We start from the raw sequence: 25,268 nt of genomic DNA on the forward strand, positions 1-25,268 counted from the left end.
CCGGTGCCAAAGACTGCCTAACGATGGCGAGGATCAGATGCCTACATTGATCCCTTTTAGATCTGTCAGCACATCTACAGAGCACAGACCAGCAGCTCTTGTTTACTTGAGCACTGCCTCTGACAGTCTCGCAGAGGATCACGTTTCTGTGATTCTCTTTCTATGCTGTGGAGAAGAGCGCGGTGCTCTATTTATTTATGCCTCTCTTTCAAGACATGAACAGCAGAATGGACCTCAGAACTAAAAATATATGCTGCTTTCCTCCTGTGCACAGCCCTCAGTTTTAAATTGTTCCTCCTTCCAACATACTTACCTTTCCACTGTCTTCCAATTCCACATGCACCACCTTTAAACATAACATCTGTCTCCTGCAGGATCTACCTCACTGTCCCAGAATAATACAAGAATCATTATTCTTACACAAAGCCATCATTTCATTTTCTACTAATCATTGCAAATGTTGCAAGTTCCAGTTTCCTGGCCCCCATCCAGCTAATTTAGATAGATGGTTCCACATGTGCTCTCTGTCCTTCCATTTCCTGCCCATACCACTACACACATTTAAGTGAGTCAAAGCAGGTTTCTTTGTAGTCACAATATTCGTACGTATTTTATATTTTAAAAAAAGAGCCCGCGTAAAATACAACCTATTACCATGCTATTATCCGCTTTGCAAAAGGCAGAGGATTTTACTGCTCTGCCACACATTTTGCTGAATTATAATGCATGTCACAAACTACACCTGAGCCTCGCATTTCCCCAAAATACAAGAGAGTTACCTGTGTAGCAACTATGTTCAGGCAAAGCAGAACAATACACTAAAACAGTCAATTCTCCACTTTGGTAGACTCCATTATCCAGGTTTTTCTTCTTAAAAAAAAAAAACAAACAAAAAACATTTAAGAGGAATAAAGATAAGGCAAACTTTCAGAAACCAAGGCACTTCCTAATGAGGATAATTTCTCTTTCATTAGTAGCCAGTGCTGTCAATATTCCTTTCCAGCGACACCTTGACTGACACACTAAGTCCAGACTAGGTATATACAGGGAAATTCGCCTTTTGATGTCCAATGCCGATTGCCGAAAACAGTATTCCTTTCTCCCACCCTCTGCACCTGAACAAACATTCTTGAGGAAAATTACTTTTGAAGTCTCCTTGGTACAGAATGTAGTCTCTTTGATCCAAATATCTTTTGCTGCAAGTAGCCTAGCACAATACCAGTGCATCTTGGATGAGTACTGACTATTGAAAACTAGGGCCCCCAACAGCTCCTTTGACATGCATCTTTATTTTTAAATGTATTTTTAATTTACAAACGTGCTATTTTAAAGCTCAAAAGTTGACTCCTGTCACACCCTGTAGCAAACATTCATTTATCTGCTTTGTTCACTTAGGCACAAGTTAAGGTGCAGAAAGGTGGTACACACACACACACAGAGCACAGCCTCAACACGCTGAAGATTTTTTCCTTGTAGGAAATTTATGTATTAGTAAGGCTGGTGTACCTTGTAACAGTGATTAACGCAAAACAGAAGATGCTGTGGGAAACAAGTCCTGCATGTACACCCCTGCCTACAGCCAGCACCCTTGTTAACAAGTTGGGGGGTGGGGGGGGCATATCACAGTTGAAGCCACCCAAGTGTGCACACACCATCCGCTGCTGCCCTCAGAGACCAGACTTCTTACACAGGAACTGATCCAGACAGATGAGTACCAGAACCCCCAGTTCCCCAAATCCTTCTGTCCCAGAGCTCTCCTATAATTCCCAATCCTATGCAGGAGCCCCTCAGCCCTTCTTCCTAGAAACTCCCCTGTCCCACTCACTCCCAACTTGCTGCCAAACTCTGCCCCACATCTCCCCCCTCACAGCAATGGCCCCCTGTCCCCCCATGTTCTCTCCAAAGCACCTCACATCCAAGTCCCGACCTCCTCCTCCTTCCATCTCACCTGCTGCCCTATGCTTCCCCATCCCCACAAGCCCTGACCCCATGCTCCACCATGACACCACTGCTGCTGCTGCCAGCACTTGATACCGACTTCCCTGCCACATTTCTTCCAGCGACTACCTCCCATTACGGCCATCCCTCTTGTCCTCCTCTTGGCTCCCCTTGCATGACTTTAAGTCTGGCAAGAATTTCAGAAAAGCCAGATGTAGGCTGCGCTTACCCAAAATTTGTCTGAAGAAGGCCCTGAGAACAGGCAAGGAAGAAAATATAGGCATATGGGAGATCTTATAACTGTGCTGCAAGGCCAATACACTCTACAACATCGGCAAATAGACTCTAGTTCATTGAGAAACAGAATAACCACAGGAATAAAACTAGTCTGTGAGGTAAGTCTGCACACACGTGCCTAATATGCAAGTCTCTCAAAACCAGACAAACAGATGCAACCCAACTGACTGCTGACTCAGGGGAATCTGTGAAGCCATTTGCCCAGCCCTGCCATTCCAGGTCACCAGCCCTCCTCCAGGTACACAACAGAGAAGACAAAGGAATGACACAAAACTACTTCGATCAGCAGCAACAGAAGAAAGGATTAGAAGAAAACATGTAATGTTCTCACAAATGCAGACAAGTGCAAAGAAAAAAGGATCATGGCAGAGAGATCACAAATTCTTCTACGCATATATACAAATTTACTACTTTAGCTTGCCTAAATGGCTTCAAATCCTTCATTGCTCTTACTACAATTCTTTAAATCTTCTCACTGCTCTAAAAGAATTTTCCTCTCTAAAGAGTTCTCTTCTCAGCTGATGAATGTCATTTCACATCTAGTCTGTACAGTGGAGACAGTCTATCAACCATTTGCAGAAGAAATCAATGCTTTTATTGTTAAGTAACAATTAAGGCATCTGAACTATTTTTTTAAGATCTAAATTCTAAAATATTTAGTTCTGTGAAGTCCTCTTTACATAGTCATCTTCAAGTACATTAAAAGTTCCTGCAAAGAGGCAGAGAACAACCTGCTTTTGGCACCTACCTAGACAGAAAATTAACTTGTATTGGGTTAAAGAAATGCACAGTTAACTAAGTTTCCCCTAAAATGTAAAAGCCAGGGCATTAAGTGCTACCAGAGGCTGCCTGGGAGACTGCAGAGTCTCCATCTCCAGAGGTCTTTAAGAACGGGTTAGACAGCTACCTGTCATGAAGTACCCCCCACTCTGCCTCACGGCAGGGGGAAGGACCCCATGACCTCTTGAGACCCCCGTCCAGCACTATGATTATACAATTCCACAAACACTCACTGCACTTTTGGCACCAAAAGCTTCTCATTTCATTAATTTTTCTTCCCCAACTTAAAATTCCGCCCTTACAGAGGAACTTTGTCCGCTCTCATTTTTTTATATCATCTCTATCAAGACATAATGAGACCGCTTATACTCACACTTTTAGACAAGCTATTTATTTCTGTTTCACCCTAGCACTACTTTCTGGTATGTTTACTTTTAACTAGTGCATCAAGCAGCACTATTTAACAACTTTTTGCATTAAAAATGTGGTTCAATAACTTTGCACTGCTCATTTAGCACAAACTAATATTTAACATTTACGATGTTAGCAACTCTTGGCCAAAGTATAGCATCAAAAGAGCATATACGCACTAAATTGTATCTTGTTAAAAAGAACAGCAGCACTGAAAAAAGTTATATTGGAACAATCTATAAATGTGTTTACATTATATGAATGATTTGCTGTTCCTTCACAAGGCATGTAGGAAGTCAGCACTTCTCAAATGTGTAAAGTATTTCCATGTGCTTAAAGCATGATCTTTCCAAAACAAACAATGATTGAGAAATTTTTTATTATTCTTTATTTCCCTGCCAGCTGTTTTTTTGGACTCTCCTCTCAGCCACCTTCTTTCTTTCAGTCAGATCTCTCCTTATTGCTCACAGTAACACCTATTCAAGCAATAGCATATTCAGAGCTGTAAGACTCAGAAATAGGAAGATCTCAGGCTGATTTAAACGGCTTTTTCTTAGATCACTTTACAAAGTGTCTTTGTGCTATTGTAGCTAGTGGCAGGTCTGGCTGTTGCTTAGGATGGAATTTGGGCATCCGACATTAGGACCTAAAGCCCAGTTCCTGCTGCTCTGTCCCCGTGCCTGCTCCCATACGGGCAGGGGAGCAGACGACAGCCTGGCTGAACCCTTCTGGCAGCCTTCTCACTATGAGCCTCGTCCTATGCAGCATCTTTTCATGGGACCAAAACAACATGCTGCATGACACACAGATGTACTTGGGAAATTTGATGGTAAAGAGTCAGGCAAGCAAGCTCTTGGGCAACTCCATAAATCAAACAGGAGAGTAAAAAACCCAAACAAAAAAAATTGAAAAATAAAAAAATAACCAAAAAACCCAAACCGTAAGAAGAGTTCCATTCCAAAAAGTGACAGCTGAAGAGTAGATCTGCTCCACTGCTGGCTACAGCCACTTTACTAACAAGTACATTGGTCTTGCTGTTCACTCCTGTACAATTAACAGTGTTGGCACTATTTCATTTACTAAATTTCAGTCATTACAGCTGTGCAAACTTATGGGCCTAATTTCTATTTATACTAATATGTGTATATAAACATGTGCTGCTTTAGCCATGTAAAGGAGCCTTAAAGCAAATGAACAAATATTTATTCTAACAGAGCAGTATAAGAGAGCCCAACCGTAAAACAGAATCAGGTCAAGCAGTTCTGATTATGTCTGTCCACCAAACAGCTTAATTTTGACTATGGCATCTTTCCTAAGGCATTCCAAACAGAAATCCTGCAAAGAGATACAGGGAGATGTAGAACTGGATTTTCAAAATCCAGTTTCCTTTTCCAAGGCCAGCACTGTGTAAATGAGGGGAGGGGAAATAACAAATACTATCAGTTACTTTGTCATTTTTTCCCCCAAAACATTTCTTACCTACATTAGAAAAAAAAAAATTAAGTCAACATAATGTGCTTAATGTTTATGCACTTTGATATAATAGTAATTACTTAGTAAGGCCAGAACCCAATTAAATGTTTTAGACTTCAGTCTGTGGGCTGGAGCGCACAGGAAGCGTTCCGATGATAGATCACTTAAAGTTTATCTGGCATGCGCTTCAAAACCAGAGTTCAAAAACTTTAAGCACAGTTCTGCATGTATGTGCTTGACTCTTAACAAAACATCTTTATTTAAATAGAGGGCTAGAGAATTAGTGTGACAAATATATTTACTACTGCTAATCATTCTCCATCATGCTGCTTGGAAGTTGCAGGCATATTGTATATATAATCCTACAGGATTTAAGTGAGCAGTATGTGGATCACAGGACTCTAGATCACTGTTTAAATCCAGCATGTTAGCCCTAACCTGAGTTCTATCACTCAGCATTTCTGGTGTCCCTTAGTTCATATATTTGAATTTCGTATCCATGTATTGTCAGAGATGGTGGAGATCCAGCAGCTGCAATTTCTTTTCCCTTTTTTCTTTTCAGAAATAGGTATCCTTCTCAGTGGATCAATGCAATGCTCATTGTTAGAAACAAGATATTGTTGTTGATGACAAAAATTCAAAGCTAAAGCAACATGCAATATATATTCTTACTAGGAATCATGAGAAGGTGCTTAGCAACTGCAGAATCCCACTAGCAGAGTTGGTGTTACAGAGCTACGTGCACCTGCTCTCCAAACGTTCACCTCCTGTGAATCTCCACTCCAGGGAAGCTGCTTGGCCAGACTGCTGGTTTTCTAAGCATCTTCATCCAGAGACCTGCTGGAAAGCACTGCGTCTCCCCTCTCACCGGCACATTTGGGTTCCCCCTGCAACAGGGTTCTGTTTCATGGGACTGACGTGTGTCTGAGCTGGGATACAGCCATCATGCACACAGACACCAAGGCTGCACGGGCAATGCAGCAGCCTCGTAGTATAGATTCAGCCAGACTCCTCCTGGAGGTCTAGATAATGCTCAGTGCCACTGAAAATTTTACCTTTACATGCATGCTCTCTAAAACAAATACGCCTATTCCAAGAGGATCTACATGCCTAAACACACTACTACTTCTTGAAAATAAGTGTTGTGATCTTGTTGTGATTCTAAACTATGACGTATTGTGAAAAGGGAAATATTCCACCCAGCTGCAAAAAAGAAATGTGCATAGTATGAGCCAAATGAAGATTAAAAACAAAACACCAATCTCAAAGAAATCAATTCCATCTGAAGTGTTTCAGCCTGAAGATAGACCAGCTGAGCTAACAGTGAAAGATGGAAATAGGCTTGATTTTTTTTTTTTTTTTTTTTAGCTTTAGGCAAATACTAACAGCACTTAAAAAAAAAAAACAACAAAACAAAAACAACAAAAAAACCCCACCACCAAACACACCACACCAAAACCAACAAACCAACCAACCCAATCAGAGCAGTAAGAACTGGCAAAGCAAGGCTGGAAGGCTGAAACGGTTCCCAGTCACACAGATGGGGTGGCAAAGCACTCTGGGGAGCTGCAGAATAGCTGTAGTCTAAACATTAGTGCGACATGCACTTCACTTACCTCAGAGTACCTGGCATATGTCTAAGCAACTTTGAAGGAGCACAATTGATTAAAAAGGTATTTTGACAGACTTTTTTGCATTTGGAACAGGATTTTGGATAATTGCTCCACAAGCTATAAAAGAAACAGACTGAAAAACAGGAGCAGCCGCTGAGCAGTTGCTTGCACAGGAAGCAATACTGTAGGAAAAGCCAATACTGAAGAACAGTTCATTTGACCTGAGCTGATGAGGTCAATGTTTTAAAAGAAATAGCTCTACATAACGTAAAATAAGGATGTTATTTCCCATTAGAATACTGCAAGTGTAACACTGCACGAAATCTATTCCCTAACACTTGTTATGCTCAGCTTAGTGGTAACGTGCATTCCTGAGGTGTCCTAGACATCCTGTGTCGGATACAGATCCATTCCTCTGAAATACTGATTCGACTGCTCCCTCCTGCAAGCCCCAGTTGCTTCAGACTGCACATGGCTCTGCCCAGCATTCAGCTACTAATAGCCTGAAACTACAAGAACTGGAATAAAATCCTGGTAATATTCAGACACACAGAAAGTTAAATGTAACATCGCTGCTGTGATTTGGACAAGGAAGCAAAAGCTGAAGCAGATATTTCACTCTTAATTCGCTGCCATTCAGGGGTGCTGTTGACAGGAGATGGAACCCGCCTCAGCGGAAGAGACATGAGGTTAGGAATTTAGTAGGGCTGGATCCTATTCCTCCTTCCGCCGCTGCTCTGCTGTCTAATCCTGTGCGAGTACATCCCCTCTGGGCATCTGGTTCCCCTCCCTCCCTGACACATCTATTTAAACTGCAAATTCAGAGAGGTAGCGACCATCTTGGTAATGACGAGCCATGTACACCACTCTGCACTAATATTTCTATTAATAAATATTCCCACTGCTATTAAGTAATAAAACAAAAACCATGATAGAAATTGAACGGTCAATGATGCATTAGATTAGTTTTGAGGTATTTGGGTATAAAATGTAAAAAGGCAAACTCTCCCAAGTGGTAGCAGGCCAGAGGACATCTATGTTCTTTTCCTGCACATTTGGGCAATCCAATTAGAGGTAATTGAGTTTTTAACTACATGAAATTACTTCAAGAATACCATCACTATAGAGGCTAACTCTCCTGGGGCGCTGGGGGAAGGGAGCAAAGAAACATCATAAAACTGGAAGGAACAGAAGAGGGACAGGGCATGCAGTCTGAAACATGCTGAAGAGAGTACGCAGCTGAGCCAGTCTAAGGCATTCATATTTTTTACAAACATGTAAATAGCTGGGCTGCAGACTCAAAGGTTTGCATGTTCCCAGTTCAATGAATTAAAGAGGAGTTAAATACATCCACACTTCTATGCGTCTTTAACCGCAATGGTAATGTAAAGCACAAATCTACAAGCACCAAAAGGCTCCTACAGTCCTGTAAACACCAGAGACATAAAAAGAAAACTAAATTACTGTAATGAAATTAATTCCTGCTGCATTTGCAAACTGCCATTCGTGTGCAAGGTATATGAGCACCTCTTTTACACGTTAAAATTAGCTTCACATTAAAGCCACCAGCCAACCAGAAATGGTCACTATATTCACCAAGAAACAGAAGAACGGTTCTATTGCCAGACCTTAGATTTGTTTTGCACACCATGATAAGCCCTAGAAACGTCATTCATTCCAACAACCTTTGCTCTTTTTGACAGCTACTAAAACCTAAAGTACAAGCATAGACAGGAAATAGTATTTTTAGCACTACTGCAACAATTAAGATTGGTACAGTTTCTTTTATAGCTTTACACTGATTTGAGATTAGTTTAATAAGACTTTTAAATATTCGGATATGCTGAAAGCATATTTCTTAATATGATGAGCATGATAAGCAGAAAACTCTGAAGTACTTTCTCCCCCCACTTAGAGGTAAATCAAACTGATGATTAGGAAGGTAAGCTTCGTGCACAGAAGATATAATTTACTGAAATAAAATTTAAAAGTTAATGAGCAGACTGCAAAGAAAAAACAGCTTTCACTTGAAAGGAGCAAAAAACCCAATTTAACAAAAGGAGAAGCAAAGGAGACCCTATCCCCATGAGCTAATTGTCTGTCTTGTGCTATAGGGGATGCTCTTGCTTAGCTTACAAGTGAAAGACACTCCCTCCTCCCCCTGCAAGCATAGGAACTCCACAGCACTAATATGACCCCTTAAATGAGCCAACTTCCTTGAGCATTGCCCAGGAGACTAGAATGGGCATGCCTCTTAATTCAGAAACTGAGAAACATGTCCGATTATCAGTCAGGCTGAAGAACATCTCTGACCAAGACCATCCCAGGAAAAACAGTCATGTTCAAGCTGAAAAAAAAAACGTGGATTGCCACAACTGGCATATTTTTATAGCCTTTGTGTAAACACGAGCTCCGGATCAGCCAGCATCTCAGCTAGCTCTATCTGGATTCCCTTCTTTTGAAACAAAATTAAGGACAACACCCACCAGAAAAGGTCAGTGGCCAAACTATTAGGAAAAAAATAAAAGCACGGGGAAGAACGTACATAATGATTCATTAAATATGTGCTGCCGAAACTCTAACAGTGAGCACAAAACAGACTTTACACAGAAACTATATTTAATTTGCAGAACTGTTGAGCCGAACAGAGCATTAATTAGAATTGTATTTATTAAGAAATTCTCAGTACTCCCCTAGAGCTGCCCCCACCAATATAAGTGGTGTGAACCTCATGGCTTAGAGAGGAACAAAGCTGAAGCAACTACAAAGAGTGCTGCCCTCGAAGGGCAGTGCAACAAAAGCTCTACCTATTTCAAGTGTACACCTATGCAAAACAAATGGACCGAGCATCTCAGGTTTTTAGAAAAACAGTCAACCTGGAAAATAAGTGTGTCATAAGGTGAGTGCCCAAGTGGAAATTCACCTTACACTGTCACCAGAATACACCGTCATGGATCATCAACCACACCAAATCACGTACAATGAGCAGTATTGCTTTTTACAAAACTAACTCCGGTCTGAGCCAAACAATTTGCATTTGACTACACTAACTTTCCAAGACGCATCCCAGTCCTAATCTGAAAACATCAAGAATTAGAGATTTCCTTGCATTCCAGAGTAAATTTTAACAGTGAGGCCAGTTAACCAGTGGAATATTGTAAACTTTAGGTCTTATTTGTTCCTTCAGTTCCTGTTTAGATCCTATTTGTTTAACTAAGGTTACTAGTTCTTGCTGCATTTACTGTTGCTGTTCAGATTTGGCGCGTTCAGTCTTAAGGAGGTACTTACTGTAAATTGACTCATATCTTAACCTTCTCTTAAACTAGAGGCAGAACGCAGCATGAAGCATATATTTCTGCCTTTGAACAGACCTTTGTGGCTCTGCTTTGTGTTCTTTCCGATTTTTGCATTCACAATGCAGTCGGCAGAACTCTTCAGTCCACAAGTTTTCCTAATACTGTATTCAGAAGGAAAAGTCTTTTCGTATTTATTGCTGTACCATTCACATACCCAAGGCCCCCACACACACACGTGCTGTGGCTAAGGGTCAAATTGGTTTACTTGCTTAGCTAAACTTCCAAATCCTCTTCACAGAGCCTGTTATTTACTCTTCTATTTATGATTTTGCATTTAGCCATATTAAAACACATTTCACTTAAATGAGGCCAGCTTGTCAAAGCAGCCCTGTGAATTGCCAACTTGCATGTCATCCATAGAAATTCAACATCTGCTTCCAAACACTGAACTGTGTCCTAGCAGAACATCCCCAGAAATATTCCCATGCTGTGGTAACCAACAACTACTTTAAAAATTACAAGTTAGCCAGTTAACTCATTTATTGTGCGGAATCTCAATATTGTTATTATTGTGTAATGTAATTTCTATATAATTCTAAAAATCAATGTCATGTAATAACTAAATTAAGCACCTTATAAAAAAATACAGAAACATTCACCTTTCTCAACAAAATCTGTAATTTTATCGGTGTAAAATCTGTTTTGCTTGATGTAATCCATTTTCCATAAATAACAGTCACCAACTTCAAATATTCCTACCCTTAACTTTAAAGACTAACTTAAAAAAAAAAAAAAAAGAGGCATAAGTACAGTTAAGTTATTCTTTTTTAATCTAGGATTAAGGTCAGTCAGGGTGAGGTTTTTTGTTCGTCCAGGACTGAACAAATTAAATTAGTCATCTACTCACACTTTCTGAACACTGATAGAGTAACAATCAGTTATCTGGAGTATTCCCTATTACTCCAAACATTAAGATTTAAATGTCATGATGCTAGAGATCTCCTCATTCAAGTCTTTCACCACTCCTGGATGAAGTTTACTTAGGGCTGCTAATTTGAAATGTCTACTACCGCATACTGCATTTAATATCCATCTACAAATGCATTAGAAACTATTTCCATTGTCCTCATCATGTAGCATAAGAAACCAAGACACTTATCTTCTTTCTTTTCCCAGAAGAAAGGCCAACAGCTTTAAGAAATTCTGACTATATATTTTAAATGCAAGAAAGAGTACAGGCATTCAGCTAGAATATTTTTTTTAAACAGAACAATGAACATTTTCTGTCCACTAGCTTTTCTACACAAACAGAAAACATCTCATGAAGCATCAATCTCCCCCAGACTCTTAGATTTTAAAAGAAAAAGGAAGAAGATACAGTTTATACTACAGCAAAACAAGAAAACAATCTGCACAACTTTGCAAAAGCTGACATTACTTTTAGAAAAATAAGCTGCAAATGCTTCTACATTGTGAACTCTTTGGGGAATAATGAACACAGCACAGATATCCCTGACAAAATAGATTGATTAATTGATGGCAGACTAGTCTGAGGCAAAGGTTTTTGCTTTGCTGACTTCTTGGTTTGTTGAGGAGGGTAGAGAGTGTCGGTTATTTTCAAGACATCGTTTACCATTATCAATTCTAAAATACAAAGTCTAAAAAAAGTGCAGAGATTTAAAGCAAAACAGGAAACCAGTGAGGTGCAAAAAAGATCAGTAACTCATGCTCCCACCCCTGAACCCCCCCCCCCAACTTTACATTTCCACACACAAGCTGATGCGTACTTGTACCAGGACGTGATAAAGAACAGGAATGCTGACAGATCTTTAGCTGTCACCGTAGCAGTAATACATTTGCAAAAATACTTGTTGCTTCCTAGAGTCCAATAACAATGAAAATAGCGTCCTTAACCACTCTGCATCATTTTCTAAACTGTCCATCTAAGACTCACAGATTATTCCAGTGCTTAAAGTAAATCTGAAGAAAGTGCAGCCTATTCTTGAACTTCCAAAATTTCAACTTCCAGAATTGGTACACAAATGAGACAAAAATAATTCAAGGACACCACAACTTTGCAGGGAAAGAGGTATAGCTTGTTTTTTTGAGAACTATGCAATGAAGATATTTCATATATTCCAAATAGCAGAATGATGAAATTATTTGATTAATCCCTGATTACTTATTTAATTGGAAGAGAACAGTCTATTTCATATAATATGCAACTCAGGTTTAAATGACCTCTAAATTTCGTATGAGGAAATCCTTGGTCTTTTGAAAGGCATTAAAAAAAGAAACAAGCAGGTCTTACCATTTTGATGCCAGTGGAAAACGTGACTGGTTTGACAGGTTTGGGTTTTTCCAGTTGCATTTCTAGCTGAGTAGATCGGTCCTTATGCTGAGCTAAAAGCAGTGAAGCAGGAAGACTGGAGCTCTCCTGTAAACATATGAGGAACAAATTTGAATGCTAAACAAAAACAAATATTAATTAACACTGCATATTCTTCAAAACTGCAAGCTGTGTCTGAAAGGCCATCACTAGCAGAGCAGCGTAATGCTAAGTATCCTCTCTATGAGAAACAGTTTACAGAAAACGATCATTTTCAGTAATAAGAAAAAGCTGCAGCAACCCCATAAATCACAGTAACCTGCAAACAACCATTTTTATAGAATCCACATTAAAGACAATATAACAGGCTCCTTATTCCAACTGGCCAATGCAACTATATTTATTAAAATAAAAAAAAATTAGAACTTAATCAGAGAAGGAATAATACAAAGTAGTATAACTTGGATCAGATGTTTATCTAAGACACATTCTTTCTACCAATGAACTCAGACCAGTTTGAAATTGTTTCCCATTAGATTTCACCTGAGGCCGTTTGGAAACGATCCTTGCTCTGCTTTGCACAATGGCACTATTGTAAGTGCAACCAACAGCATATTTATTTTCTCCTTCACCAACTTATTTTTAGGGAAGCCAGCCAATTTAAAAAAAAAAAAAATATAAAAAGTAGTAAAATGAATAGTTAAGCAAATGAACTACCCAAATTCTCAGAACAGAAGGATTATTAACATACATATCTGTAACTGCATTCTTGAGAGAGTCAGACAAGTATTGGCCAAGTAATTTTCTAATAAACTAATGCGACTATCCACACGCACACCAAAATCCTTGAGACTACCTAGCTAGAATGACTGTAAAGTTGAGAGCAGGGAAGAAGTTCAGACAGATTCTTCCCGGACTGCTCTAGTGCAGTATTTTATTCCTAAAGCCCTCAAACGTCACATATACTTCTGTTTCACAGAACCAAGCAAACACTGAACTATGAACCATATTTGTTACTCACAAAACCAAACAAACTTGAATAAACTGGACTGTGATTTTTTTACTTATTCAGTTCAGGGTAAGAAGTTGGAAGTTTTTAATGCCGTGAGATGCCTTGCTGTTCATGGTATCCTAGAAAAATCTTCTGAAGTGATCGTGAAGAACAGTCATGTTGTACACTGACTTTTCACATCGCTCTCCAGTCCTCTTTCCTCTCTATTTTTTGTTACACTCCCTTTGTCTTACGACTAGATTCCAAGTGCTAAAAGCAGAAAAATCGCACATGACAAGGTCTGGTCCAGAGTCACAAATACAACTAAGGCACACGATCCTACTCACATTTCTCTGATTAACCAGGAGGAGGGGAGGGAAGAGGTTAAAAACCTAAATTGTAATAAGAGATGTCTAATTTCTGTACAACTGGGAGAAAATTTGGACCACGAATGCACTAGGTTACAGTCTGCATCTTCAAAGTGTTGTACGTGTCCATAACCACCATGTAGCAGCATACGCTGCTAACTGTCAGTAGAGTTTAAGGATGTTGGATTCTTTTAATCATCAGATTTAATATGCTGGGGGAGAAGGGAAGAGTGGGAAGCGTTCTCTGGTTCATTTTGTCCTCTCATATTCCTTAAACGTTCACTGCATTTCTAATAGAACAACTAAAGGAAGCCAATTTTTGTACCAACTTCTCAAGAGTTCACACAATGACCAGTAACCAGATTACACAACTGTGGGAAGTCCCCACCGTGCCAGCAAGCCACCGCGTCTGTGATTGTTTGTCCTTTCAAATATGCACATAACCCTTCTGTTAACTATTAACACACATGAAGGGTCTAATCCTGTAAGCATTTATCCATACTAGCAATTTTCTGTATGGGAAAACAAACTGTCTAACAGTATGAACAAAGCCAGTTATAAGCAAAAATTTCTGTAAGATTTGTCTCAAAAACCCTGAGGTTCTGGTAAAAGTGGGGACACTTGATGTCTTTAAGGCACCCTGCCCTTTGCTTGACTCCAAGCTATGCCACAACCCAGGGAAAACCTGCCTTTTTGCCATGTGCTGCAATGCCATTTTGCTCGTGCCTGGGAAGTATAGGCTCTTGAAGAGGAGAGTGCAAGTCCCACAACACAGAAGACATCTAAGAGCAGATCTATAATCCTCTGTATACAGGTGAGAGTTTATACAGTAAATAAAGGAAGTGCTTTAATATTTTACTCAGCCTTGATTATCCAAGTCCAGAAGGTTTAAAAAAAAAAAAAACCAACCCAAAACAAAACACACACACAACTCTTCCCATAATATGTAAAACGCATTTGAGACTACAAGTCTAAATTACAACAAGGTGTTGTGCTTTTGAAGTGAGAGGTTTTATTGTAAAAGAGGTCACTTATAACGAAGGTAATATAAAAATCTGCCTAATTTAGTACTGGGAGGCAAAACAGGCAACAGGTAACAGCCTAGGCAAAGCACCTGATCACTCTTCCAGTAGCCTGCAGAGCCTGAGCCGCCCACGATGCCTTGCTCACCTCTCCAGCAAGTGACACAGGCCTTCCCCTCCTGCTCCCAGCCAAGGATGGATTTGTGGAGCCTTGGCCCCAGGTCCAGTCCTTTCTCCGTGAGCCACTGCACTCCCCAGGCTGACCAGGACTGCATGACATTTTAAATACCAAACATTTCTGTGCCTTTTCCCCTGCCTCTGGACTATCTAAATTACAAGGGCTTTGAAGATGGGACAGTATTCTCATACACTTTTGTAAAAAAACTGAGATTTTTACTCAATATGATAAGACCATAAACAATACATATAAGAAACTGTGACTCTCCTCAGTCATCAGGATTTAAGCACCAAAGGTAAAATTCTCTTCTTGGAAGAGGAAAGACCTGACATCTCTACCTGCACCACACCAAAAATTTGTCTTAAATTTTCTCTTGCTGCTCGGGGGGGGGGGGGGGGGGGGGGGGGGGGGGGGGGGGGGGGAGAATCTTAAAAAAAAATGACCAAGACCCAGGTCACATAGGCTGTAGGTGCCCAATGCCAGGTGATGCATCCAAAAGAGACAATTCAAAACCAACGGGCAAAATGCCGGCTTCCTACCTTCCTCTACACTCACAATCCTGCCAAGCCAGTAGTTTTGCCACTGGTATCACTGTAGCCAGGATTTAATCCTTCTTTTAGCACAGTACCAGCAACCATAGATATAATATAGATTTTTTATGTAATTCTTTACATTGCTATTGCTTATGCTTGGCTTTTGCTGCATTTCTCAATTAAGTTTTACTTATGATCAGCTTCATTTTCAGATTTGCAGCACTGCATTAGAGGGATTTCAGAGACCATAGGAAATGTTTATTTGTTTAACAACTGCTGGTTTTCCAGAGACTTTGTAAGTCATTATACAAACACTTCAGTGCTGGTTTTATAAACCTTTAGTATTACAAAACAAGTTTTGGCTCAAATTTAAGTTGACAGTGCCCCTTCATAAACAGAGACACAACTTAAAATTGCCCAGTTTCCTTCCTCAGCCTTTAAAAATCACCCTTCTGTTGTTTTTAGACTATTAAGATATGTTTTAATAGCAATATATATGCAATCACAGTTAAAACTACCTATTTTGGTCATGTTTTAAGGATTATTTATAACCATTCTTTCCGCAAGCCATCTGGTGAAGTAGGTTTCCAGTAAAACCAACTGCTGTGTAAAAAAAAAAAAAAAAAACCAAACACACACCACCACTGGTCTCTAGTAAGTTAAGAGTGTGTTTTAGAACAGGATTGAAATAAGTCGGAAACCAGTTCAAAATCCCCATTCTGAGCCATTAAATTCAAGTTCACAGTGGACTTTTTATTAATTGATCCACTACTCAAACTATTCCTAGTTGTGTGGATTATAAGCACTTTTACCTTTAAAGTGAAAAGAGACTGCTGGATGCAAAGTTACAGACTTGAGGGATTTTCAAAGAACCTTTCTGCTCACCTCTGCTTTTGTCTACAAAAAAATGAAACACCAGCTCCTTTCAGTGAAACCAATGACAGGTTGCCAGGACTCCTGGCTTAGAAAAAGGCAGCTCTTCAGGAGGCCCTGAAACTCCTAAATTGCACATCAATGCTCTCTCTTCATGTCAGTGCCTCCTGCACTGGTTCAAAGAGAAACTCTACTTTTCCTGGAAAAGTAGAAAAGCATCTGTATCTTGAATAAGAACTGAGAATACAAAGCAGGAATTAATGCTATGTTAATGTGAGATAAACTGAAATAAGAGAGAAATTCTGATTTAAATCTACCAAGCAGCTTTAAACCACATTGACATAGCTGCACACGTGTATGCATGCATACATACTTCTTTTTTCTGATTTCCTTCATGGTTACACACAGACTGTTCTCATGGGTGTTAGAGCATGTGAATGTGTGTGCATGCATACCCGTACACACGTGTATTAAAAAATTTGAGATGTGAATCTTGTTTACATAACACATTCATTGAGCTTCTCTATGCCCACACATCATCATTGCATTTGACGCAGAATCAGTAGTAAATTCAGCCAAAGACAAGATTAACACAATTTCCAGAAGTAGCCTGAGTTTTTCTTCAGTTGTCTATAGACCCCTGAAATGAATCTAAGCTTCGTTCCCTTCAAAAGGGGCAACTCATACACAAAAAGTTTGCAGTAAGAGAACATGACACATTCAAGACAAGAAATCTTTTTCTTTTAGCAGTTTTTGAATATAAAGGGACCAGCTTTCATTTAGGTGCTCTGACTCAAAAAGGGTTGTCTAATGCTCAAATAACTCATGAGGTTGCTGTCCCCTGTTCTCCACCATCTCCCCATTGCAGAGGTGGCTGAGCTCATGAAGTAGCTCCTGATTACCATTTTGCTTCAACACACCAGATTATCAACCACTATTCAGGACTGCTTAACAAGCCAACAGTGTAAGAGTTCACATTATGGCTGAACCAACTTAGTAGCTCCTCTCTACCCCCCTCACAAATTGCATGATCAGCCATGCACCAAAGCAGATACAACTGTCATCAGCTGAAGGTAAAACAAGCAGGCAGTTACACGGCCTCAGACATGACAGAACCTCACCCACCATACATCATGTTCAAGGTGTAGTCGTCACCATATCAGCTATGCTAATGGAAGCCATCTTTGATCACAGTCACAGCCTGTGGCTTTCATATTGTCAATGAATTAAATAGAAATCTAGACTTTTATACTAGCTCTTCTTCAGATATGCAGTCAAATGTCAACTACTAAGTAAACTGGTAGAGTGGCTGGACTCACTAAAGCAGTTTCTGAAATATACCTCCACATGTCAATTAGCAATACGAAAAGAGCTTTCAATGGAAGCTCACTAGGAAAAGAAATGAACAAAAAAATCAAAACAGGTAGAACCAGGAAAATAGCCTTCTTCAAATACCAAGAAAACCTTCTGCATTCTTCTTTGCTGGAATCTTATCCAGGATTAATTTTGTGTTGAAACAGCCAAGAATGCTTTTCTAGAATTTACTTCTAATCAGCACTGGACATTCTGGACAATGAGTCCAATTAAGTCTATGAATCCCAGAAGCACTCTTCCTCCAGTCCTTCACTTACCAAAACCAGAGCTGTTTGTAAGACTAAAATAAATAATAGGTGAGAGAACAGTAACACAAAACATGCAAGACAGGGAAACAGAAAGGGGCAGATGTGTTAATTCCACACAGTTAACCATGGTAGAGATGAATGTCAATGTACTTGCTGTTGCTCTGCTACTCAGCATTCAAAGCCTCTGGTTTTGTTACTCACCAGATCATCCAAGAGTGCCTGCTTATTCTTCCTTTTTATCATCTGTTGTAGTTGTTCTTCCTTCTGTATGAGCAGTCGCCTTTGTTCGTTTTCCTGGCGCTCTACCTCTAAAGCTTCCTCCAGCTCTTCCTGCTCCCGCGTCTGAAATGGAAATTAGAAATCGACTCACAGCAATCTTCCTCCTTGGGTGGACAGAGCTCGCCCACAGCTCTACTGGCTACCAAAGGACGTAGGACAGACCAAGCAATAGGAAAGCAGCCAAATTCTACCTTAAAAGGTAGAATTTTAAGGTGATTACAGATGATGATTCTACCTCCTCTTATTGTCCACCGCAAAGTTAGATTTTTTCCTTGCTGCTCTCTGCAGTAGGAAGTAACCATCTGGATCTTGGCTCTTTAAATGTTAGAGGATGACAATGGTTTTTCTTACACCTTCACTCTAAAATGAACCGCTCTTTGCTCCCACACATCCTACTTCTCAAGTGATGTAAGGTGACCGAAATATAATCCCACAATACTGTTTCTGATCATCCCCCCATCAGCTGCATCTTCTGTGTGAAGTATACTGTGCTTATCAGTGGTGTAAAAAAAATAAGAAACAACAAATCTGAATATTAATAGAGAAGCTTATAAGCTAAAACATATTTAAGCATGAACTGTAAAAATGTCGCATTCCCAGAAAATGAGGAGTTTCCTATAACCTGGATTGCAGTCCTGTGACGAGATGAAAAGAAAGAGATTACTAGTACGAAGTGACTAGTCTTTGTTTCAGGATTTACTTCTTGAGAAGTCTTTTTTAACTTTTAAACTACTAAGTAATGTGTATTTGAAAAATCACAGTGAAAGGAAATAAAGAAGAGGGCTCAGAGACAGGGGAAAATAAAAGGATTAAATAATTTTATACAGAAGAGGGAATCAAAAGAACATCAGTTCAATTGTAAGAAGGTATAAGACAAAACATACATGAAACATTTTCCAAATCTATCCCACCAAAAATACTAAAGCAAAGGGAGATTCAGTAAAAACACAGACATAATTAAAATTTTACAAGACTTAAATGGATGATTTATCAATGAAAGCAGTTTCAGCAAAACATCATTGCAGCCAAGAGCTTAGTAAAATTTGTTCTTATCATAAAGTTATATCATAAAGCATAGCTATCTGATATAGGCCAGAATATGCTGAAAAACATCCCTTTACCAGGCAGATCAAGCCAATGGGTCCCAGTGACGCCCAGTTACTCCTGGATGCAAGAGCTGACAGATCTCATCACCTGCTACCGAGCCAACAGAAGCTGCTTTCATTTTGCAACCAGCAGTGACACTGGTAAAAAGCTGGTCACCAACCAGTGACCACCTGAAACGGGATTCTCTTTGCATTTAGTGAAAGGAAACAAACAAACAAGAAAATCCCCAAGTTGCTAACTGAGGTTATTTCTGAGAATTAAGGGATCTAGTTAGTTCAGTCAAGAGAACTGAAGATCTCAGGGTCTAAGACATTCCATGACTCTTCCACGTTTATGTCTAAAGACTGCCTGGAATTCGCACTGAAACAGAAAAAAACTTGTATGGAAGTGCTGACAGACCTAGTCTGAAGAACCAGCCGAGAAAAATTATAGTCAGGAATAAGTAAACTGATATACAAACCTAAACCAGATCAGACTACAGGAAAAAGGAAGAATTATCACAAGTCAGATCAAATTCATTCTGAAAGGAAGACCAAACAAATCAGTAAAACAGACAAGTTCAACAGACAGCAAGGGTTGTGTCAAGCTTAAAGATAATCTAGACAGTCCCAACATCTAAAGAAATACAGATGATCACGGTGAAGCCTGGAGTGAACTCAAGACGACAAGTGGAAGAAGTAAATAGGAAATGCAATAATGTTTCATCACATTCAAGAAAGGGCAATCAAGAAAATTTAAACACTTTCACATCATGGAGTTCAGACAAAACTATTTCAAGATTGAATAAAGCAGCAAGTGAAATTAAACATCTAGTGACAAAGTAGGAAGTAACAAGTTACCCTATGACTGGAGAATAGGAGATATTTAAGGAAGAAGGCACGTTTGGGAAAACTGTAGTCCACTCAGAGTGCAAGGCTTTATATATATAAGAAGTATATATAAATACGTATATAAAAATCAATTTATAACGACAAGAACCCCTTCTCCAAGAGTTCTTCACCTTTTTATCCAAACCTGTCTACTTAAACTTTTTCTCCGTATCGTCTTGCATCAAATCTGCAGATCTAACAGACGAGTAGCAAGGTCATTAGGAACTGGCTACAAAGATAAAAAAATATGGCTTGTATTGACAGGAGAACAAGCAGTTATTCAAATCCTGAGGTGACTGGTTCAGTAACTTAATATTTTGATTTGTAAGAAAGAATGGCACACTCGTGAGGACAGAAGTAGCAGAAGTGAGATCAAACTAACTTACCAGGCCACAGATTTGGAGATATTAATTCATCAGTTAGAAACCAAAGAGGAGAAAACATGATGCACTACTTGACCACTACTGATTTTGAACCTCCGATATGACAGTGCTACAAGAGAAGAATAGTCTTAGGATCACATCAACGTATTTCCAGTAGAGATGGGAAAACAGTGTTCTTGTATAAGAGACTGTGAAGGTTTCAGCTACAATACTGCATTCAATTCTGGTCCCTTCTGCTTGCCAAACACAAATTCAAACTGGAACAGGCAAAGGGTAACAAAAACACCAAGAGGGACAGAGAATATCTATATTCCTCAGAAGCAAACTATTACAGTGGACAGAAAAATTCATGTCAGTCCAAGAATGAAGGGACAATGACTGGCCATAAGACGTTTAGGCGAAAAATTAGGACACCTTTTACCATTTATGGAGTAAAGGCATTCCAAAACCTGCCAAAAAGAGCTAGAGAGAGAAAGCACCCTTTCAGCTTTTCGGAGAGGGGTAAATTTATGGGCCAGATCATGCAGTTTTTGTAATAGCAACTGCGTCAAGTCTATTATTATATTTCAATTGTTGAAAAAGAAATGTTGAATGTTTCAAATGTTGAAAAAGAAATAAAAAAGAAATGTCTCCAGATCTCCAGTAAGTCTGGATTCATGCAGGCTTGCCCAGCTTCCACTAGACAGCCTCTAGCACAGCAAGACCATACAGTACAGAAAACAGAAGGCCCAGGGGGCTTGGGTGGGTACAGAGTATTACTGTGCTGCTTGATACGATCACACAGCTAGCACACAGGCTGTCTGCGAGTCACGTACATGAACGGAAGGTGGGCTGCAGGCAAAGCACACTATTCTCATGGTGACCCTAGAGGTTGCACCTACATTGTAAAATAAGACATGTAGCCAAAGATTTGGCAGGTCTCTTCAAGCTCTGAAGCATAGGATATTGCACAGTGTCAGAGACAGGATAACAGATCAGAGATGGACCCCTAGGGAAATTTCCTTGCCTTTAAAAGGAAGAGGTTCAAACAAACATTTTTCAGATTCCAATCTCCTCCTGTGAAATCCTAGAGCTAAAGAAATCACTGGGAGTTTTGCCACAGACTTCAGGGGAGTGAGGATTTCACCCCTACTGATTTGAAAGCAAGTCCTTAGTGCAACTGGAATACAAACACAAAATCTTGTTATGTCACACTCTGGGCAGACATTTTCCTTCAAGAACTGATAACAATGTGTATTTTTATACCGAAAAAATATTTAACAGATTAAACTTTTCTTACAGAAAGAAATGCTTGTAAGTTTATTTTTAAAGAACAAAATGGTATCTGAGCTGTATTTTAATGAATGAATCTTCAAAGAACCATGTGTTTTGCATACAGACCATGTATACAATACTCCTGATGTTATTGTTATCAGCTCTTGAACAAAAGTTTTAATGTTTGTTTCAACATCTTTCATTTTAAATTTTGCATAAACCAGACCTGTGCTTTCCCTCAATTTTACAACTCTCTCCTGGGAGCTTCGTAATGTCTGTGTCTGGATTCCTTTTCTTCCTTCAGATGAGAAAGGAATGATTGTCCTGGTATAGGAATGAACTTGGTCTCTCCTGGACATTGTCCAACGACACTGCCAGCACGCATGGAGTGGTAATGTATTAGATGCAGACTTTACTGCCTGTCCCTCTTTTCAAGCCCTTCCCAAAATAAAGCATAACTACATTTCAACTATCCATTTAATCTCTTTACACAGCACTAAATATTAGTATCACAGAACATTAGCGTATTACAGTTTTTTAATACAAAGTGAAATCTGCATAGTGCCTTCAGCTTTGACTGGTTTTTAAGACATCACAGAAAGCATTCCACTTCGAAAATCGTTTGATTCTTTAACTAATGAATAAAAATTGTAGGAGAGAGAAGTTAACTAACCAGTTTTATCTTATTTTTCTGAATGACTTCTTTGTTATCCTTCTGGTACATCTCCATTTTCCTTTTGGTGTTCTCCAAATCCACATTGTTGGTCAAGTTAAATACTGCATAAATATTAGAAAGACAGAAAGCAAAAGTATTAGGTCAGCATGCATGACTGACAAAGAAATACTACTGTTATGTTCTGTATCCCTTCTAGCACCAGATATAAACATCACAATAACAGAATTTATTGAAATATGCCCTGTAAAGCAAGACACAATCTGCTAAATCACTGCAAACTTCAACAGAAGCCAGCAGAGTTCCTTTAGGTTTATACATCTGTAGGAGATGAAAATTTGAGTCTTGCATCCTATTTTTGTGACACTGATAATGATACACATGAATAACCATAATATTATTTGTAAAACATTGACCTTTTCAAGTAGCAGTTACAGCTAAGAACACAGTGATACGTGTAAAATTAAATTAGACTAAACACACACATATTAAGACAAGGTTAGAAAGTAAGTCATTCCATTTCATAAGATTATCTAATGCACAAAGACTACAGAGACTGTTCAAATTCTCAGGTACATAAAAAATTTTCACATTACTTGATAACTTAAAAGGCACGAATGTACAATTACCTTTATTATGAGGGATCTGCAGATGTATCCACATTAATAGATTAAATTACATTCTTTGATGTCTCTCGATAGTGACAGACTATATCTCACGTAATTATCAGCAAGCAGGGTCAGCCAGCAAGTTCCATAGTTTAGCACAGCGTTCCCAATTATCTACACGTGGCACAGGAGATACCTCAAGAAATTGAACAGTTTCTATAATCAACAGCTTGAAAGATGTAGATGATTAGTAATTTGATACAATGCCTGAGCCTTTCACCTCTAGGTCACTGGTTCAATTGTGGGTCAAGTGAATTCCAACTGAAAGCCATTATCACTGGAAGTCGCTTGGTGATCACCATCCAGAGTGGATGCTGGGCTCAGGCCCATGGCCTTAAAGCTATTGAAGACTGCCAACATACAGCACTCAAAGCCTCAAAGACCTTTGTCATGTGGCTACAGTAAATTTACGAGAGCAGCAGAGAAATTTGCACTGCCATTGATAAATTCTTTGTAAGAAAACAACAGCATAGTGATTGCGCTGTCAAACCCTGAGGAAGGGAAGGACGTTCTAGTGAACACACCAGCACAGGACTTGGAAGGTTTTGGTTCAGTTCTCTCTTCCTAGGTTCTCAAGTGACTAGGGCCAAATGAACCCTAGGCACATGCACCACTGCCAAGTCATTTGTGTAAGTAAGGCTACTAGAGAGAAACAGAAGGAAGAAGCATGAAGTCCGTTGTTACTCATCAGGATAGCATACATCTTAGTTTGGTCAAGACTATATCCCTTCTTTCATCCTCTCCGCAGGTAACATGGCAGAAACGAGTTTTTAGGAGGGTTCTAGGTAAACCAAACGATGAATAACCTAGGCTGGCAAACCAGTTGAGAGCAGCAAAGGAAACAGCAAGAAATCAAAGCAGGGAGCAAATGGGGGTGGGGGGAGAAAACAGGGAAGGTCCAAAATGCTAGAGTTGTGGGATACAGCTCAGTTCTACAAACTCAGCTGTACAGCAGCTCACTACTGTCAAAAAGGGGCAGTCCTGCTCTTACATCCCTCTTCCCAGGCACAGGTCTCACTCTTTCCCCTGCTCTGACTCCAGGACTCCCTGGACGCTTTGCAGTGTCAACAGAAACCCTCCAGTAACCTGAACTGGCTCAACAAAGGGGTCAGGCAAGTGTCAGAGATGGTGCAAGGGTAGTAATAAAAGTGTACAGATGGGAATAGGAATACTCTCTTTCCAGGAAGTACTGAACCACCACATCATCTTGCTGTTATCAAAAGTCTTCAGTCCTTCCTCGAACTGCAACAAAAAGGGCTAGGCAAGATAGAGCTGAAGAAAATCCTAACCTTAAGCAAAAAAACAAAATGCTGTATTTATTTTTTCCCCTCTTTTCCAAATAATGAGCAATATCAAAAGGACTGACATTTTAATTCAGTCTGGCTCCTAAGTCAGCTGAACTCTACCACCCTGACCCCATCACCCTCACTTCAGAAGGAAGATCTGAGCTGGAGGCTGCTTTTGTGGTTTAAGCATTTGACTGGGAATCAACACCGGAGTTCAATTTCTGACTTTGCTACTGTTCCTGGGCAGATTGCTGGGCCTCTATACTGGAGGCCTCCCACCGGTAAGAACCAGGAGTAGGGGAATAAAGCTTCCTTTCTCCTATACATCGTCTGCTGTATCTCCGTACCATAGCTATATGCAGCACCTATCTCCGTAGTCTTGATCTCATCTCAGGTGGAACCTCTGGGCACTGCTATAACCCAAACAAGCCGTTCAAAGTTCAGCTCCTTGGTTTTTGGAAGCAAGTTACCCATTTCAAATCTTTTTTTTTTCCCCCTCTCCAAAAGGCATAACAACTTTTTGTATTGTGACAAACATACACTTTCTGGTTGTAGCAACATTTCCTTAGGAGAACACATTATTTTAGTCTAAATTTTTAGTATTATAATGGAGATTTGACCTCCAAATTTCCAGCCTACAGTTCCCAGCTGACAAGCAGCTTAATATTTGAGTACTACAGCAGAGAAGAATTGTCATGTGAAAATACTGGCGTACAATCAGACCAGGGCTCTGCAATGACAGCAGCTGCATGGGAATGTCAGCACTTCCTACAACTTAAATCCATGCACCAGCTCTCTAAACTCTTCAATGATGACACAAGAAAGAAATAGCATATGAGACATGCTGTGCTAGCAGGATGCCCAGATGCCACCTTCAGGTGCAAGAGCAGCAAGATGAGATCCCAAATGCCTTTAGGCTCCTGAACATCTTGGTCATTTCTCTAAAAATAATCCAGCAATAAGCTGATGATCTAGGTTTTGCAACTATTGCTGCTTGAAATGTTCAGGGGTATTTTTTCCTCCTT

At 39.7% G+C, this 25,268-nt stretch overlaps 1 protein-coding gene across 2 annotated transcripts in view; it reads right to left on the reverse strand.

Annotated features, from left to right (window-relative positions):
- The window catches only part of MNAT1 (MNAT1 component of CDK activating kinase), a 126,609-nt gene that overhangs the window by 56,339 nt on the left and 45,002 nt on the right, over nucleotides 1-25,268 (reverse strand). Inside the window, exons 4-6 of one of the 2 annotated variants that reach the window (XM_050898291.1) lie at nucleotides 22,290-22,393; nucleotides 17,926-18,066; nucleotides 12,120-12,245 (exon numbers count right to left, since the gene is read on the reverse strand). In XM_050898291.1, the coding sequence (XP_050754248.1) occupies nucleotides 12,120-12,245; nucleotides 17,926-18,066; nucleotides 22,290-22,393 (371 nt within the window). The remainder of the gene's footprint in view (nucleotides 1-12,119; nucleotides 12,246-17,925; nucleotides 18,067-22,289; nucleotides 22,394-25,268) is intronic. The other variant, XM_050898292.1, reaches the window with a different exon arrangement.

Source organism: Gymnogyps californianus, chromosome 5 (genome assembly GCF_018139145.2).
Source record: "Gymnogyps californianus isolate 813 chromosome 5, ASM1813914v2, whole genome shotgun sequence".
Taxonomy (NCBI): Eukaryota; Metazoa; Chordata; class Aves; order Accipitriformes; family Cathartidae; genus Gymnogyps; species Gymnogyps californianus.